This window comes from Scyliorhinus canicula, chromosome 9 (assembly GCF_902713615.1).
Source record: "Scyliorhinus canicula chromosome 9, sScyCan1.1, whole genome shotgun sequence".
Taxonomy (NCBI): Eukaryota; Metazoa; Chordata; class Chondrichthyes; order Carcharhiniformes; family Scyliorhinidae; genus Scyliorhinus; species Scyliorhinus canicula.
In genome coordinates this window covers 141978244-141998277 of record NC_052154.1, presented here as the reverse complement: position 1 = coordinate 141998277, position 20034 = coordinate 141978244, and the positions used below count along the sequence as shown (strand labels likewise).

The 20034-nt window shown below is 49.7% G+C and overlaps 1 protein-coding gene across 4 annotated transcripts in view; it reads right to left on the bottom strand.

Moving 5' to 3' along the window:
• Nucleotides 1-20034, bottom strand: part of ush1c (Usher syndrome 1C) — a 352756-nt gene that overhangs the window by 190567 nt on the left and 142155 nt on the right. For all 4 annotated transcript variants that reach the window (XM_038807797.1, XM_038807794.1, XM_038807795.1 and 1 more), the window contains exons 12-13: nt 15129-15271; nt 9709-9774 (exon numbers count right to left, since the gene is read on the bottom strand). In XM_038807797.1, coding sequence (XP_038663725.1) covers nt 9709-9774; nt 15129-15271 — 209 coding nt within the window. The remainder of the gene's footprint in view (nt 1-9708; nt 9775-15128; nt 15272-20034) is intronic.

Genomic DNA, 20034 nt, shown 5'->3' with positions numbered 1-20034 from the left:
TTAAGTTCTGACTCATTTAGCATGGTAGTGCCATACAGCAAGATGGATGGGATCCTCAATATGAAGAATAAACTTTTTCCCCACATGCAGTGGTCATGTTGACCAAATCCTTTTCTGATAGTTCTTGGTGCATTTCAATTATTTCTTTTTTCAGTGTTGGGCAGATGACTTACTTTATTGATTCTTTTCTTTTACTTGCCTGTACACTGTACCATCTGATTCCATAGGAGGTAAAATTCAACCTTTTATGGGAACAAATTTCAGACAACAATCTCTCACCTCCAATGTCCACCGGAAGAACACCAGCTGCCAAATTGGAAGCCAATGACTACAAAGTGTGCAGGGTACCTGCTTAAAACTTGTATGAGGGTACGTATGTGCAAATAAGAGCTTGAATGCCTGCTGTAGGACAACAACCAATAACTGGTAATCAACTGGGCAATTTTTTTGGCATGTATGATTTTGCCTGGTGTTTCAGATCAAGCCGAACCAACAATCCTTTTTAAAAAAAATTTTTTATTCAGGCATTTGTACATACATTAAACACAGCCAAAACCAAAGAAAGAACAAACAGGAAACCTCATAACAAATAAATAACACCCAACCACCCCACCCTCCACGTCGTTCCCCTCCAACAATCCTGCCTTCCCCATTTTTTTCCATTTATCTCCCTCCCTCACCCCTGCCTCTGCTGACATCTTAATTGTCCTTGAAGAAGTCGATGGCTTCTACCTGTGGGCAAACCCATCCACTGACCCTTAATTAAGGCGAACTTAATTTTTTCCAGCCTCAGGAACTCTGCCAGGTCACTCACCCCCGCCCATGGCTTCGAGGGCCCAGAGTCTCTCCACTCCAACAAAATCCATCTCGGGGCTACCAGGGAGGCAAAGGCCTCCTGGGCTCTCTCGCCCCCTTGACTCCCTGGTCTTCCGACATTCCAAATATCGCCACTTCTGGGTTCAGGGCTACCTTCACCTTCAGCACCTCAGATAATAATGTTCGTGAACCCCTGCCAGAAGCCCTTCAGCTGCAAACATGTCCAAAACCTGTGAACATGGTTTGCAGGCCTCCCCATGCAACGTCCACACCTGTCCTCCACCCCCTTAAAGATCCTGCTCAACCTGGCCACCTTCATATGCGCTCTGTGCAATACTTTGAATTGAATAAGGCAAAGCCGAGCACATGAGGAAGATGCGTCCACCCTCCTTAAAGCCTTCTCCCACAACCCAGCTTCCATTTCCCCCTGAACTCCTCCTCCCACTTCCATTTAACATCTCCTTTTGGGGCACCCTCCAATTCCATTAACTCCTTGTAAATCTCGGATACTTTACCCTCACCCAATCCTGCTTTCGATATCAACTTGTCCAGTAGCCCCGGGGGCCTGCTTCCTCACATCATCCTGCACCTGTAAGTACCGGAACCCATTCCCACTGGGCAGCTCATGCTCCTCTTCCAAATCCACTGAGCTTGAAAAACTGCCCCCCACAAAATGGTGCCTGAGCATCTCAATCCCTGCCCACCGTCACCCTCGAAACCCCGTGTCCAACCCCCCACCCCCGGAGCAAATCTATGACTCCTGCAGATCGGTGCACACGTCGAGGCACCTTCCAACCTCAGATGCTGCACCCATTGTCCCCACACCCTCAGGGCCGTCATCGCCACAGGGCTTGCAGAGTACTTGGTCAACGAGAACGGCAGAGGCCCCGTCAACAATGCTCCTAAGCTTGTGCCCTTACAAGAGGGTGCCTCCATCTGCTCCCAAGTCAACCCCTCCTCCACCACCCATTTCCTAACCATGGCTATATTCGCTGCCCAATAATAAATAATTGTATTCGGCAAGGCCAGCTAGCACCTCTCCACCCCCCCCCGCACCCACGTTTGACCATCACCTCCTATACCCGTGGAGATTTCCCTTCCCATACAAACCCCAAAATCAGAGCATTAATTTTCCTGAAAAAATATTTTGGAATGAAAATTGGGAGGTTCTGGAAAACAAATAAGAGCCTCGGGAGTACCGTCATTTTCACTGTCTGCACCCCCCAGGCAGTGATTAAAGAAACACATCCCACCTCTTAAAATCTCCCCTCATCTGTTCCACAAACTGTGCCAAATTCAGTTTATGTAGTTGTTCCCATCCTCGAGCCATCTGGATGCCCAGATACCTAAAGCTCGCCCCGACCACCTTAAATGGCAGCTCGTCCAATCTCCTTTCCTGCCCTCTTGTATCGATCAGGAAGACCTCACTCTTCCTCATGTTTAACGTATTTCTGGAAAACCGGCCGAAGTCCTCCAAGATATTCATAATTCCCCCATTACCTCCCAGTGGATCCGATATATAAAGCAGCAGATCGTCCGTGTAAGTTACAGAAGCAGCAGCTCGTCCGCATAAGATACAGAAGTCTGAAGACCCGTAGATCCAGACTTGGGAGCAGCTTCTAACCCACAGTTACCAGCCTTCTAAGTCCACCCAGTGCAGTGCATGGTTGGAGCCCATAATTGCCGACTACCCAGAGTGTTTTCCACCATAAAATAATCGATCCGTGGGGACACTCTGTGCACATGGGAGAAGTACGAAAATTCCTTTACCCTCGGCCTCCCAAACCTCCATGGATCAGCAACCCCACCATGCGCTCCATGAACCCCTTTAGCTCCTTCGCCACTGCCGACACCCTCCCTGACCACTCCAACTCTGGCTCAATGACCGTATTAAAGTCGTCCCCATAATCAACCGGTGCTGTTCCTGCTGGTAAAACTCCAGTTTAGGCTACTAAGTTTAGATATGCAAATAAATAAAATGATCTTCAGTCAAAAGATTTCATCTGCTCTGGGTTGGCGACAGAGGAATAACTTAAGTAAAAAAGATGTGGTTAAAAATATTTTTCTGGACTTCCGGTTGCGGCTATGACCAGCTAAGTCGCACGTTTGGCTGCTCCTGCTACAAAGGTGTTTTCGGGCCGATTGGAGGGCCCCAACGGCGCTGTAAGGACAAATCCCGGTGGGGGAAGGCTCCCTGAAGAGAACCAGACCAACTTTATGGTCGGTACCCGGAGTGGGGTGGTAAAGAAAGCAACAGCAGCTCCCAAAAAAAAGCGGGGGAAGAAGACCAAAATGGCGGCCGGTGGCGCACCCGAGGAATGGAGGAAATGGGCGGAGGAGCAGCAGGCCGCTCTCCTGCGCTTCTTTACGGAGCTGAAAATGGAGCTCTTGGAGTCAATGAATGCGACGACCACCAGGCTGATGGGAGCCCAGGCGACCCAAGAGGCGTCGATTCGGGAGCTGCAACAGGAGATGACTGTGAGGGAGGAGGAGGCCACGGTCCTCGTGGGAAAGGTAGAGGTGCACGAGGCACTCCACCTGAAATGGCAGAGCCGTTTTGAGGAGCTGGATACCCGAATGAGGCGGAAGAACCTGAGGATCCTGGGCCTGGCAGAAGGCCTGGAGGGGTCAGACCTCCCGGGATATGTAGCAGAAATGCTGAGCTCCCTGATGGGGGCAGGGGCCGTCCCCTCGCCCCTGGAGCTGGAAGAGGCCTACAGGGTCATGGCTAGGAGGCCAAGAGCAAATGAGCCCCCGAGGGCGGTGCTGGTGCGGTTCCAGCGACTCAGCGACCGTGAGAGAGTGCTGGAGTGGGCCAAGAGGGAAAGGAGCAGCAAGTGGGAGAATTCGACGGTGAGGGTCTACCAGGACTGGAGTGCGGAGGTGGCAAAGCGGCGGGCCCGGTACAACCGGACGAAGGCGGTGCTACATGCAAAACGGATCAGGTTCGGAATGCTGCAGCCAGCGCGCTTGTGGGTCACCTACAGGAACCAACACCACTATTTTGAGTCCCCAGAGGAGGCGTGGGCCTTTGTACAGGAAGAGAAACTGGACTCGAATTAGACCCAGGGGATACTTGGCGGCCGTAGCCGCTCGGGTACTTTCAGCTGAATTCTCTGTTTGGATTTTGAACTCTTGCTGTGGTTTTTCTTCTGATGTTTTTTCCCCCTTTGCCAACTTCCCTTAGTTATTGTTATTGTGGTTATTCATGGTTATTTATGGTTATTTATGCTGTTTGGTAGAGGGCGACTGTTAAGTACATCGTTATTTGTTATTTATCTGTTATTTATAATGTTAAGTTGGGGAGGTGAGACGGGGGGGGAGAGCAGATCGGGGATATGGGCCCCTAGGGGGGGTTCTTTTACAGGCATGGACGGGGACGGGGGTGGAGCTGAAGATGGCGGGGTGGGGTGTGGCAGGGCGAAAGCGCGGGCTTTCCTCTGTTTTCCCGCGCGTGGGGCAGAGGAGGGGGGAGGGGAGGAGTGCGGGGCGTGGCTAGCAATGGCGACCTTTCCCGCGCTGGAGCGGGGCCAGGGAGGAGTGGCAAGGGGGGGGAGGCCCCCCCCCCGAGCCGGGGGGAGTCGGAGTGTGGCAGGAGCAGCCGGGTCAGCGTGAACCAGCTGACTTACGGGAGTACGAAGGAGGGTACATCGCGGCTAGGAGGGGTCCTAGCCTGGGGGGGGGGGGGAGGGGGGTTAGGGAGGGACACCGGGTTGCTGCTGAAAAGACCAGAAACGGGAAGTGGAGGACTGGAGAGGTGGGGGGAGGGGGACATCGCCATGGGGAGCGGGTCAGAAGGGGAGGGTCGACCCGGGGCGAGCAGGGAACAGGACATGGCTAATCGGCAGGGGAAGGGGGCGGGTCGTCCCGCGACCCGGCTGATCACTTGGAACGTGAGGGGGTTGAATGGGCCGGTCAAGAGATCAAGGGTATTCTCACACCTGAAGGGACTGAAGGCTGATGTAGCAATGTTACAGGAGACCCATTTGAAGGTAGTGGACCAGGTTCGCCTGAGAAGGGGGTGGGTGGGACAGGTGTTCCACTCTGGATTGGACGCAAAGAACCGGGGGGTGGCGATTCTGGTGGGAAAGAGGGTGTCATTCGTGGCGGAGGAGGTGGTGGCGGATAAGGAGGGTAGGTATGTGATGGTGAAGGGTAAGCTGCAGGGGGAGAAAGTGGTGATGGTCAACGTATATGCCCCGAACTGGGATGACGCGGGTTTTATGAGGCGCCTATTGGGCCTCATTCCGGGACTGGAGGCAGGGGGCTTGATCATGGGGGGGGACTTTAACACAGTGCTGGACCCCGGGCTAGACCGATCGAGCTCAAGGACCAATAGGAGGCCGGCAGCGGCAGAAGTGCTGAGGGGGTACATGGAGCAGATGGGAGGAGTAGACCCATGGAGGTTTGGTAGGCCGAGGGCGAGGGAGTATTCCTTTTTCTCCCACGTCCATAGAGTGTACTCCAGAATCGATTTCTTCGTGTTGAGCAGGGGGCTGATCCCGAGGGTACGGGAAGCTGAGTACTCGGCCATTGCGATCTCTGATCATGCACCGCATTGGGTGGATGTGGAAATGGGGGAGGCGCGGGACCAGCGCCCGCTGTGGCGGCTGGATGTGGGGCTGTTAGCGGACGACGAGGTGTGTAAAAGGGTCCGGAAGAGCATTGAGAGCTATCTGGACTTGAATGACACGGGTGAGGTGCAGGTGGGGATGGTCTGGGAGGCCCTGAAGGCAGTGATCAGGGGAGAGCTGATCTCCATAAGGGCGCACAGAGAAAGAAAGGAGAGGCAGGAGAGGGAGAGGCTGGTGGGGGAGCTATTGGAAGTGGATAGGAGATATGCGGAGGCACCAGAGGAGGGGCTGCTGGGAGAACGGCGCAGCCTGCAGGTCAAGTTCGACCTGCTGACCACCAGGAAGGCAGAGACGCAGTGGAGAAGGGCACAGGGCGCGGTCTATGAGTATGGGGAAAAGGCGAGCAGGATGCTGGCACACCAGCTTCGCAAACGAGATGCGGCTAGGGAGATTGGGGGAGTGAAGGAGAGGGGCGGGAAGGTAGTGCAGAAGGGGCAAGAAGTGAACGGGGTCTTCAGGGATTTTTACAAGGAGTTGTATCGGTCTGAGCCGCCGACGAGGAGAGGGGGAATGGAGGACTTCCTAAACAAATTGAGGTTCCCAAGGGTCCAGGAGGGGCTGGTAGAAGGGCTGGGGGCGCCAATAGGGCTAGAGGAGCTAGTCAAGGGAATAGGTCAGATGCAAGCGGGGAAGGCGCCGGGGCCAGATGGGTTCCCGGTGGAATTCTATAAGAAAAATGTGGACTTGGTGGGACCGGTACTGGTACGAGCCTTTAATGAGGCGCGAGAGGGGGGGGTTCTGCCCCCGACAATGTCGCAGGCTCTGATCTCCCTGATATTGAAGCGGGATAAAGACCCCGTGCAGTGCGGGTCCTACAGGCCTATCTCGCTTCTGAACGTGGATGCCAAGTTGCTGGCAAAGATCCTGGCAGCTAGAATAGAGGATTGTGTGCCAGGGGTAATCCATGAGGACCAGACGGGGTTCGTGAAGGGGCGGCAGCTCAACACGAACGTGCGGAGATTGCTGAATGTAATTATGATGCCGGCAGTGGAGGGGGAGGCTGAGATAGTGGTAGCGCTGGACGCGGAGAAGGCATTCGATAGGGTGGAGTGGGAGTACCTGTGGGAGACGTTGGAACGGTTTGGGTTTGGGGAAGGGTTTATTAAGTGGGTGAAGTTGCTCTACTCGGCCCCGACGGCGAGTGTAGTGACAAACGGGAGGAGGTCGGAGTATTTCGGGCTCCACCGAGGGACCAGGCAGGGATGTCCCCTATCCCCCCTACTTTTCGCACTGGCGATTGAACCGTTGGCGATGGCACTGAGGGGTTCAGGGGGGTGGAGAGGACTGACTAGGGGAGGGGAGGAACATCGAGTATCGCTGTATGCGGATGATCTACTGCTGTACGTGGCAGACCCAGAAGGGGGAATGCCGGAGATAATGGAACTATTAGCAGAGTTTGGGGACTTTTCGGGGTACAAACTAAATTTGGGCAAAAGCGAGGTTTTTGTGATACACCCGGGGGACCAGGGAGAGGGTATTGGGAGACTCCCCTTCAAGCGAGCAGGAAAGAGCTTTAGGTACTTAGGGGTGCAGGTGGCAAGGAACTGGGGGACCCTCCACAAGTTGAACTTTTCCAGGCTGGTGGAACAGATGGAGGAGGAATTTAAGAGGTGGGACATGGTACCGTTGTCGCTGGCGGGGAGGGTGCAGTCAATCAAAATGACGGTCCTCCCAAGGTTCTTGTTTTTATTTCAGTGCTTGCCCATCTTCCTCCCTAGGGCCTTCTTCAAAAAGGTGACGAGTAGCATCATGAGCTACGTGTGGGCGCATGGCACCCCAAGGGTGAGGAGGGTCTTTTTGGAGCGGAGTAGGGACAGTGGAGGGCTGGCACTACCCAATCTCTCGGGGTATTACTGGGCGGCAAATGTGTCAATGGTGCGCAAGTGGATGATGGAAGGGGAGGGGGCAGCTTGGAAACGAATGGAGAGGGCGTCCTGTGGCAACACAAGCCTGGGGGTCCTAGTAACGGCACCATGGCCGCTCCCCCCCACGAGGTACACCACGAGCCCGGTGGTGGCGGCCACCCTCAAGATATGGGGGCAGTGGAGGCGACATAGGGGGGAAATGGGAGGTCTGTTGGCGGCGCCAATAAGAGGGAACCATAGATTCATCCCGGGGAACATCGACGGGGGATTTCAGAGCTGGTACAGGGTGGGCATACGGCAGCTGAAGGACCTGTTTATAGAGGGGAGGTTTGCGAGCCTGGGAGGGCTGGAGGAGAAGTTTGAGCTCCCCCCGGGAAACATGTTCAGATATTTACAAGTGAAGGCATTTGCTAGGCGGCAGGTGGAGGGGTTTCCCCTGCTCCCCAGTAAGGGGGCGAGTGATAGGGTGCTCTCGGGGGTCTGGGTCGGAGGGGGGAAGATATCAGACATCTACAAGATAATGCAGGAGGCGGAAGCAGCATCAGGGGAGGAGCTGAAAGCCAAGTGGGAAGGGGAGCTGGGAGAGCAGATAGAAGACGGGACGTGGGCGGATGCACTGGAGAAGGTCAACTCTTCCTCCTCGTGTGCGAGACTGAGCCTCATTCAATTTAAGGTGCTGCATAGAGCTCACATGACGGGGACAAGGATGAGCCGGTTCTTTGGGGGTGAGGACAGGTGTGTCAGATGTCTGGGAAGCCCAGCGAACCATGTGCATATGTTCTGGGCATGTCCGGTGCTGGAAGGGTTCTGGAAGGGGGTGGCAAGGACGGTGTCGAAGGTGGTGGGGTCCAGGGTCAAACCAGGATGGGGGCTTGCGATCTTTGGGGTCGGGGTAGAACCGGGGGTACAGGAGGCTAGGGAGGCCGGAATACTGGCCTTTGCGTCCCTAGTGGCTCGACGAAGGATATTAATTCAATGGAAGGACGCGAGGCCTCCAAGCGTTGAAACTTGGATTAACGATATGGCTAGCTATATTCAGCTAGAAAGGATCAAATTTGCCCTGAGAGGGTCGGTACAGGGATTCGCCAGGCGGTGGCAACCTTTCCTTGACTTTTTAGATCAGAGATAGACGTGCGGGGTCGTGGCAGCAGCAACCCGGGGGGGGGGGGGGGGGGGGGGGGGGGGGGGAGAGGGGGGGGGGGGGGGAGGGGAGGGGGGGGCAGCAAGGGTCGTGGGGGGACATGCACGACTGTAACGCGGGCAAGTCTGCTCGCTGCTCATGTCTGAAACTGTAGGCTGCCTTGTTTGTTAAGGTTGCCTGAGGGGGGGGGGGGGGGGAGAGGACTGGTGCGCGCGAGAGGGCGGGCGAGGGAGGGACATTTGCCTAGAGGGATTGTGTTGTAAATAATTTAAAAATTAGTAGGGGTAAATGTCTGTATGGAAAAACTCTTTCAATAAAAATTATTTAAAAAAAAAAAAAATATTTTTCTGCATTAGTGGCTTGTAAATTGTAATGAATGTAGTCTGGTGTGATGTGAGCAATTACAATAGCAATATTTTTATATAAAGGCTACCTTCTTGATCTGTTGTTTGATTTTCACTCAAGCGTTCAATATGTTAATATTAATTAATATTTTTTTTTCTTAGCTCCTTCAACATGTATATAAAATTTTTCATAAATTAATGTAACCTCCAAGAGAAAAAATTGGTACTCCAGAATAATAGTTGTTATGATGATGCGCCCTCTAGAAATTAATTTGTATATTCATCTGCTGGATATATATATACATATATATATTATCTATATATAGAACATAGAATTTAAGAACAGTACAGCACAGAACAGGCCCTTCGGCCCTCAATGTTGTGCCGAGCCATAATCACCCTACTCAAACCCACGTGTCCACCCTATACCCGTAACCCAACAACCCCCCCCCCCCTTAACCTTACTTTTATTAGGACACTACGGGCAATTTAGCATGGCCAATCCACCTAACCCGCACATCGTTGGACTGTGGGAGGAAACCGGAGCACCCGGAGGAAACCCACGCACACACGGGGAGGACGTGCAGACTCCACACAGACAGTGACCCAGCCGGGAATCGAACCTGGGACCCTGGAGCTGTGAAGCATTTATGCTAACCACCATGCTACCCTCCTGCTACAATATATATATTGTACTTAAAAAAACAGTGTGTATTAAACACTTACCAAGATCCCATAATATTCTTTTTGATTATGTTAGCTAAGAAAAGAATGTTGGGCAGTACATTGGAGAAGTCCCTAATGAGCCAAGACTTTGCCCCAAGCAGGTCACAAATTACATCATCAAAACAAGGTTGCTGCGAAACATTATCAGTGGAAAGGGACCAGCACTTCAACAAAATACTTACTGTTCAATTTCTTTGCGATATCTCTCTTGTTCTTCAGTGGTTTTCTGTGAAATCTCTAACTTCCTTCTAAAAATATTGAACATTGTTTTAGAATAGCACTACTTTATTTTAGATTAAAATGCAAGATTAAAAATGAACACATTCCATTCAATTCATATCTCGGGTTCCTAATTAGACTTTCCCAATGTTCCTCAAGATCTAAATCCTTCCTTCTTTTCCCCTCTCCTTTTCTCTCCTCCCAACCCCTCGGGCATATTCAATTTGAAAGATACTGTGAACTGCCTGTCACAGCAGCTACCAAGGATATGATACTCCATTTTATTTTCTCTTCGACACCACAGGAATGAATGACATCCACCTTCATTTCCATACAGTGACGCAGTTGAAATGAAGTACTCAGCGGCAGAGGGGTAAGTCAATCCTGAATTGTGCCAATGGCAATAACTGTTGGAACAACAGCAAGCAACACCAGTGTGACAACCATTGTTATGATGTATCATTCGAAAATCATATGTATTCAGTGGGGCAGAGGTTACCAGCATGCTACCTGTCCAATATGTTCTTTAAAAAACAAGTACTGAGGCAACATTCCTGTGTATATTATGCTAACAATAGAACGTTTCTACGTATTGAACAGGGTAAGGATTATAGCTGGATCGGCTAGAACAACAATTGAATTGGCATAACAAATGAGTAATTTAACTAAAATTTAATCTCTTGCCTCCAACAATGACTAATCCCTTGCTGCTGGGAAGTTCAACCCATAATCAGGCTGCCTCTAGAGGGAGCATTATCATTTAAATTAAACAAAGGTCAGGGAAACAGACTTGGCCACGAATATTACGAGCTGCAGATTGTGCAAAATTGATTGCAGAATCTAGTTAGTGTTAAACAGAATAAGAGCAAAAAAATGAAACCCATTAACTTTTGGACTAACTGCTTTAATATGACCTCAGAAATGTAACACTAAGAATTTACTTCTGCACAGACTTACTCTCAAAAGACATCAGTTTAATTTTATCGCAAAAACAGACGGTGATTTTAAAAGCGGGAATTCTCCGGCCATTGGGATTCTCCTCACCCGGTGGCAGTGCACCCCCGCCCGTCGGTTTCCTGATGCCGTAGGATGGCTTCAATGGAAAATCCCACTGACAAGTGGTGGGAAAAGAGAGTCCCGCCAGCAGCGAACAGCCCTGCCGAGAAACAGGCAGCTGGGGAATCGGAGAATCCCACCCTTTGGGCGCGATTCTCCGCTGCCCACGACGGGTCGGAGAATAGCGGGAGGGCCTTCCCGACGTCGGCCGCCCCACGACACGAATCGCTGCTCGCCGTTTTTTACGGCGAACAGCGATTCTCCCCAGGTCGATGGGCCGAGTTCCCAGGCCTTTACGGGCGTTTTCACGAACGCAAACACACCTGCTCTCACCGTTCGTGAAAACGGCCGCAAAGTGCCGTCCCGGACAACCATGGCACCGATTGGCACGGCCGCACCATGGCCGTGCCAAGGGTGGCATGGGCCTGCGATCGGTGGGCACCGATCACGGGCAGCGGGTCCGATACCCGCGCACTATTTGTTCCTCCGCCACCCTTAGGATCAGTCCGCGGGGCGGCTGAGGGGCATGACGGCCCGCGCATGCGCGGGTTTGACGCATATGCGTGATGACGTCATCTGCGCATGCGCGGGTTGGAGCCGTCCAACCCGCGCATGCGCGGCTGACGTCATCGTGCGCGTCAGCCGCCGTGACACTTGGCGCGTGGGCTTAGCGACGGTCGCTAAGCCCGCGATGCCGTGCTTCACGGGGCCGCGCTGCTAGCCCCGCCCGGGGGGGAGAATCGGGTCCCGGGAGGGGGCGCGGAGGCTGCCGTGAAACACGGCCAGTTTCATGGGAGCTTTTACGACTCGCCGCATTTGCGGAGAATCGCGCCCTTTATCTTTTCAAGGTGAGAAACCACAGCAAATTATCCCTGTCAGTCTAGTTTGTTAAAGAATTCAGAACTGTAATATTAATAATAATCCAAAAGTGATATATGTTCCATGAATGAATTAACTAAATCACAAACATCATTCTTTAATGCATTTAGCATGTTGCAGATATCTTCCAGGGGGTTGGGGTTGCTGGCCTTGCCAAATAGAATGAATTATTACTGGGCAGCGAATATAGCTATAGTTAGGAAGTGGGTAGTGGGGAGGGGTCGGTGTGGGAGCGGACGGAGGCAGCCATTTGTGAGGACACTAGCTCAGGAGCACTGTTGACGGCACCAGGCATGTACTCCACGAGCCCAGTGGTGGTGGCGGCCCTGAGGTTGTGGGGACAGTGGCAGCAGCATCTGGGGTTGGAGGGTGCCTCGGTGTGGGCACCAATCTGCGGGAATTATAGATTTGGGTTTTGGGGGTGGCAGCGGGCAGGGATATCTGTGGGTGGGCAGCTTTTCGGGTTCAGAGGAATTGGAAGAGGAATATGAGCTGCCCAGCGGCAATGGGTTCCAGTACTTACAGGTGTGCGATTATGTCAGGAAGAAGGTGTCATCCTTTGCCAACCTGCCGCCCCAGGTGCTGCAGGACAAGGTGGTGTCAAAAACAGGAGTTGGCGAGTGTAGGGAGTGGGAGATTTATAAGGAATTACCAGACTGGTCGGGAACCCTGATTGGAGAAGTCAAACAGAGTGGGAGGAAGAGCTGGGGAGGGAAATGCAGACTGGGTTGTGGGAGGTGGCTTTGGGGAGAGTGAATGCATCCTCTTCATGTGTGAGGCTTAGCCTAATTCAATTCAAAATCGTTCATAGGGCACATATGATGTTGGCCAGAGTGAGTAGGTTATTTGAGTGGGTGAAAGACAGTGTGTGGGGAGGCCGCAAACCATGTTCACAAGTCTTGGGCATGCCCGAAGCTGAAGGGGTTCACGGACGTAATGTCCAAGGTGCTGATGCCGAGTCCAGATGCGATATTTGGAGTGTCGTAAGCCCCGGGAGTGCAGGGGGGCTAGAGGCTGATGTTTTGGCCTTTGCCTCCCTGGTAGCCTGGTGACGGATTTTGTTGGATTGGGAGGACTCGGGGCCGCTGAAGCTGGGGGTGTGGGCAAGTGACCTGGTGGAATTCCTCAGGCTGGAAGAAAATCAAGTTCACCTTGAGAGGGTCAGTGGATTGGTTTTCCCGGAGATGGAAACCGTTTGTCGATTTTTGGCTGTTAAGATGTCAGCAGTATGTGGAGGGAGGGGGGAGGGGGGGAGAATAGAGTTCCACAGATTCACCACCTTCTGGCTGAAGAAATTCCTCCTCATCTCTATTTTAAAGGATCATATCTTTAGTCTGAGATTTTGTCCTCTGCTTCTAGTTTTTCCTACAAGGAAACATCCTCTCCACATCCACTCTATTCAGGCCTCTCAGTATCCTGTAAGTTTCAATAAGATCCCCCCCTCATCCTTCTAATGCAGCAGTGGAAGACCTCAACTGCAACTCGATCTGAGCTGGAATTTAATTTGACCAGTTTGCTTGAAGGTTCAGCCTCATACTAAACATGGTGATGAATTGATTGAAATGATTACGTTTTAAAAAAATCTTTTGAATGTATTCAATGGAAGTACCATGATTGAGTGGTAGCACTCACACTCTGCGTCTGCAGGTTGTGGGATCAATTTCCAATGAAGAGACTAGAGCATGCAATTTAAGTTGACACTTCAGTGCTGCACCGACAGAGTTGTACTGGAATTTTGGAGGTCTTGTCAGATGTTAATACGTGGTGCTATTTGCCCTCTCAGGTGGATGCAAAAAATACCGGGCGCGATTCTCCGCAAATGCGGCGAGTCGTAAAGGCTGCCGTGAAACTCGGCCAGTTTCACGGCAGCCTCCGCGCCCCCTCCCGGGACCCGATTCTCCACCTCGGGCGGGGCTAGCAGCGCAGCCCCGTGAAACACGGCATCGGGGGCTTAGCGACCGTCGCTAAGCCCGCGCGCCAAGCGTCACGGCGGCTGACGATGACGTCAGCCGCTCATGCGCGGATGACGTCATCACGCATATGCGTCAAACCCGCGCATGCGCGGGCCGTCATGCCCCTCAGCCGCCCCGCGGACTGATCCTAAGGGTGGCGGAGGAACAAATAGTGCGCAGGTATCGGACCCGCTGCCCGCGATCGGTGCCCACTGATCGCAGGCCCATGCCACCCTTGGCACGGCCATGGTTCGGCCGTGCCAATCGGTGCCATGGTTGTCCGGGACGGCACTTTGCGGCCGTTTTCATGAACGGTGAGAGCAGGTGTGTTTGCGTTCGTGAAAACGGCCGTAAAGGCCTGGGAACTCGGCCCATCGACCTGAGGAGAATCGCTGTTCGCCGTAAAAAACGCCGAGCAGCGATTCGTGTCGTGGGGCGGCCGTGGGGGGAGGGGTAGGGGGGGTGGAGAATAGCGGGAGGGCAGGAAAAATGTCGGGAAGGCCCTCCCGCCATTCTCCGACCCGTCGTGGGCAGCGGAGAATCGCGCCCACCATGACACTATTTTGCAAAATAATAGATTTCCTCTTGTACTCTATCTAATATTTGTCCCTTAACCAATGTCACTAAAACAGATTATCTGGTCATTATCATGGGCACTCTCGTTTCAGGTGGCAGGGTAGCTCAGTTGCCTGGATGGCTGGTTTGTGATGTGGAGGAATGCCAACAGCACGTGTTCAATTCCTTTACTGGCTTAGGTTATTCATGAAGGCCCTGCCTTCTCAACCTTTCCCTCTCCTGAGGTTTGGTAATCCTCAAGTTAAATCCTCAGCAGCCAGCTTTTAAAGGGGAGAGCAGCCTATGGTCCTCTAGGATTGTGGCAACATTTTACTCTTCTGGCATCCTGCTGTGCACAAATTGGCTGCTGCATTTCCTCCAATAATGAATACTGTTCATAAGTACTTAATTGGCCAAAAAGTAATTTAGGATTTCCTGAGGTTGTGAAGGTGATTTTGAACTTTTAAATCTATTTCCTTCTAACAGTGCAAATAAATGAAGCTATTGTTCAATCACTGCAAAACCTTTCTTGCAAAATAATACAGCAGTAGATTTAAGTTTACTTATAGCTCCATTAGCAAAGAATAGAATTACCTAATCAGACAGTGAAAAATAGTATGCTGAACGCTTTGCAGGTAAAAAGAAACAGAGGTGATCAGGAACTTTAACCAATCTGCCTCGGCTCATTTGAGAGCAGGCAATGAAGCTACAATTTCTCAATATTATTGGAAGCTGAACTTCTTGCATGACAGACCTCAAGGGAAAGGTGACACATTAAAAGATTAATATTTCCATATTTTTTCTGGCCATTTTTGTTGGTTCCCTCAGCAAGGAAATACAACTGGAAGATGATGCCTGACTGAGGCCAGTTTGAAAAGGGCATTACATGAATTTTGTTTCATGTAGAAATCCAAACAGCATCTTAAAAGGTAACAACTCACAGCCTCTCTTTCTCTTGTTGTTCTTTCACAATCTTGTTGGTTTCCATCGCTATCTTTTTCTGGTGCATCAATTCCTGGCGCTCATGCTCACGTCGGTAATGTTCATTCATCCGTTCTTCTTCTGTCTGGAATAGCTCTTTCCCCTGGATTGAAAAGCGCAACACGAAGAAATAAGCTACTGATATTACTTGCATTCACTACCTGATGGGGCCAGAAGGGCTTTCCTTTTTATATGTAGCCTTTCTGTTCATTTCTTGGTCCAGTGAGAGGTTTTCATGAGTTTCATCATTATCTTCAACGATAAAGGAGTACAATTATTTCTCATTATGTTTTAATTCATTATCCTCCACTTTCCATCATTGCAGGAAATGTTTGCTAAACCTAACAAAGATATGAGGTAATGGAATTAGTTCCACCAATAGTGCCTGTTTCTGTAACAATAACCTTATCGATGCAAACATGACGTCAGGAGAAGCACATTATGCTTTATAACTATTCTCAATCTTCCCCCACAGATGCATTGTGAAAGGGCATTACATGATTTGGGAATCTTGGATTATGCATTATAAAACGCATTTAAATGATGACAAGTAGGCCCAATTCCAATATCCTGGCCAATAAACCCATAGTATAATCTGTCCCTAAATCAAATGGAACAGGAACATGAAATCTTATTACATCACCAAATTAAGTATAATAAAATAAATAATTAACTAAAATATTTTGAATTATACTATACATATAAAAGACAGATGAAATGGAAATAATAAAAATGTAAAGCAAGTCAATCAACACTGACACTATGAGTTAAAATGGGTCTGTATGTTTTTCTTTAAATGAGGGGTCGTGATTTGCAATTTTCTGATCCCACCACAGTCAACACAGATTTGAACGGCTCGCTGCATCCAGCGTGGGGGAGCCTGCTGCAAGGGAGGCTGGAAAGTCGAGGTCTCTGGGTCACGATGTCTGTGCTTCAAGGTCAGGTTATATAGAAAACAAGGTCAGAATGCAAATGGGGTGGTAAATGCCGTACAGTCCTGTCAACGTTTTCAAAGAAAAATACAACCAGTACAACAGATGCCCTTGTATTTAAGCAAGCTCCAATTGTTTACTGCTGCTTGTTAACAAAATGGTAAATCTCTTTCCCTTACATGAAAAATAATTACAAACTAGTTATCCAATTTGCCCCTGACAGAGCAAATCAATTTGTAATAGTGCAAAGAATTTTTCAGCATTCATAATGCGAGGTCATGAAGAATGATATATCATTGAGGAACAACTAGCTGTCAAGATATCAGTGTCACCATTTGAGCCTCGGAGCCACATCCAGATATGACAGACTCCACTGCTGTTTCACAATTTGACCAGAGGTTACCAAGAGATAGATTTGATTGCCTTCTAGGTTCTGCCATTCATTTTTTTTTAATCGTTCAAACTTAAACGCCAATAATTTGTGATTTATGACATGTAAGATTGCTCCACCTGAGGGCTGATCATGTATTTTTTACCAAGTTTCCTTCCCACTGCCATTAATCCATTAGATTACATTTCTAATATCCACTGGTCACTCATGCATTCTCTCTTTTCCATTTCACCAATTAAGCAATTTATGGCCTTTGTTTCAGTTTAAAAATAAATTCATATAAATGATCATGCCTGAGTGACCATCAGTACTGCTCCCTTCACATCTTAAATCTTTAATTCTTGATATATTTATTTTCCATAACGTTTCAATATTTTAGTAGATTTAATTAGATTTTCATTTTAATATTTGACTTACAAAGATTGAATCGACCATAATTTTGGTATCTTCTTCTGTTCACTGTTTCTCAATAAAAAGATCTATCGTTATTTAAATTTTTCGTTTATTAACGACACACTAAATTATTTATGTCATCTAAAATATTGGACAGAGATTTATTTTCAAGTTTGAGAGTACAAGGCAATGGTAGTTGGGAAAGGAGCTGCATGGCACCGGTTTACAATGCACAAAGTAGCAAACAGCAGAATTCAGGAGACAGCAGTGACATATTTATCCTCCAACCCATGCTGGGTAACTGCCTGGAAGATAATGCAGCAATATATTAAGAATCGGTCTGTGAACAGTTCCTCTTAGCATATTCCACTGACATAAGGGTGCATTTTGCGGTGATATGCATCACTGTAAATACACAAGGGGTTAATGTGAATACACTATGACTAAGTAAATACTAGAGGGAGCACCGGAGATAACATGACATGCAGGCATACAGCTAATGAACACATAGAATAGGACATGACCAATGGGCAGTCAAGACACCCAGAGGTGACACTACCCAAGGGGGCATTACACAACCCATATATAAGGACAGGGCACATGCTCTGTCTCCTTCCACAGGCGACACTTAGAGAGTAAGACAGGGGCAGATCAGAAGCATCACACCCACCACGTGGCTTAGAGCAGACTGGTTAGTTAGACTGAGTTACTATAGCAAGATTAGCGGGAGAGTCGAATGCATAAAGAACTGTGCTAGTGGTTCAATAAATCACATTGAACTTACTTCAAAATCTGGGGTATCTTTTGGTCAAAGCTGCATCGAGTTGCAGCCTGTGTTATCCCAGAGTACATAACACAACACATTTATGGTATAAACAGTTTACATATGCAGTTTCCATGACAAATGTGGATACAGGAATTTCTAATGGACATGTAAAAATTCAACACTATCTAAATGAGTTTAAAAAGGGGGTTAAATTACACCTGTAGTCCTGGTTCAATTACCTCTTGTTAGCTAATCTTGCTTCTCATCTTGCCTCCCTATTTTGATGCTATGGGAGATTGACTAGATTACTTTTTTTTTAATGAGCACCTATTTGAAGAATCAAGATATCATCTAAAAGAGCACAAGGAAAATCAGAAAGTAGATTCGGTTACTTCTTAGCATTTGAAAATATCTAGCAAGTAGACATTATGGGATTTATTTTATCTAAATGAGGAATCATTTGATGTATTTCTTAATAGAAGGTATCTCAAATTCTTCACATGATCAAAATGAGCTTCTGGGCGCAATCTAATGAAGAAGTTACTGGGTGGAATCTACTGGCCGCGTTGCGTCCAAAAAACAGCGCTGCGCAACGTGACTGGTAGATGTCAGAAGATCCCACTTCCAAGATCTACCCAGCTTGGTATGCATTCTAATGCAATCTTGCGTCGTGATGTGAATCCTGCCCATTGTGGGCAGGATTACTTGCTGGAAAATCTGCATATTTGAGTAAAACAGGTAGCCTCACTCTAATATGCGTTCCTGAGATCTAACTAAGGCATGGGATCTAAGTCCCTTGCCTTGGAGGCATTGGGTGAGCGCTGTTCAGTACTGGTCTCCACAAAGGGGGACCAGATGGAACGGCACCTGTGGGGGTCTCCCAGGGGATTGGAGGCCCCCAGGTGCCTGCACTCTTGACAAGGTGGCAGCCTGGGACTCTTGGTGCCACCTGGTGACTGGCAGTGCCAGCCTGGCAGTGCCATCTGAACACCTGGACTGCCAATCCCACCATGAGGGCAGCTGCTGCTGGATCCAAAATATCATCCATAATTTAATATCTGTAACGAACTGAAGAGAGTGAGAGATACTGACGATCAGTTATAGCACCGACTCCGCGACTCTCGAATCCCTCAAGCCTCACCCACCCTTACATTCCCTGCTATCTCTCAGGGTGCCATCCGACGAGCCGGTTGTGCTAGGGGACCCTGCCCTGCACACGTACCCCTGGTTACAACAGGGACTCCTGGGCACTGAACCCCAGACCCCGGACTCCATATCCCCACCAGTACTGGGGCCAAGCTCCCTCCCCCCGATCCACACACTCACTCTCTGTTCGCAGGCGTGACCACAGTCCTATTCTAGGGTGTATAGTTATAGGCGGCTGCCCCTGCAGTTGTGCAGCCTCCAGTATTCAGGCAAAGTATCCAGGCCTCACAGTCGGGGTTGGGTTGCTGGGCAGTAACACTCGCCTATGAAATGGCACGTCTATCCACCGAAATCCACTTGAGAGCTGTGATATGCTTACATTACTAATATTGCCAATTCAATTTTAGTGATAGCCTTCAGCTATGCAGCTAGAAGATGGCACAGTCGGTGGGATAAATGTGATTTTCACCATATTACCACATATGGGGCTCTGTTCTGAGAGTGGTTAGTGGGACAGTCAGGCAGAAGGTGAAGTTGCACCTGATAAGGGTACACATGGTCCGGGGGGTGGCATGACAGACCCATGGGCTCTGAGCCCCTCTCTCTTCACCCCTCCCCCCCAGCCCAGGGGTGACCCTCCAATGATGGCACACACCCACCCCCTTTGCCTCCAGACTGAATGCGTTTTCCAAGATGTCCACTCGCCTCCTCCGATCCCCACAGCAGTTATTTTGCCAGTTTCACATTTTTAAATAGGTGCGCCCGTGTGACCACTCACTGGGGAGCCAGTTAGATCACAGGAAGACGTTAGATTGGAGATCCTTCCAGCTAATAGGATGGAGATTGGGCTTAATTGGTGATTATTGGTTTCTTTCCACACGGATTCGGATCTCGCCAACGGGAGCGGGCCGTTGGATTGGAAAGCGATCGGCGGCTGATGCAGTTCCCGAATTCAGACTCTCCCACAATCTAACCGCCTCACTTGGATTCGTACCCAGCGCGGCTATTAGGTCGAGCTCCGATTTTCTTAGGAGCTGGGGAAATTTACTGTAACTTTATGGTCCATTTTAACTAATGAAGCTGCTTTTTAGACATATCGTCAGAAACGTAAGGTGGAAGGTAGATTGGGAGGTAGTGATTAGTCATGAAGCTCCAGTCACCACGGCGAGGGGTAAGATTGTTGGAATAGCTGGCCTTCTCCTAATTTTTTTGTTCGTCCATACTTTTAAAACTGAAGC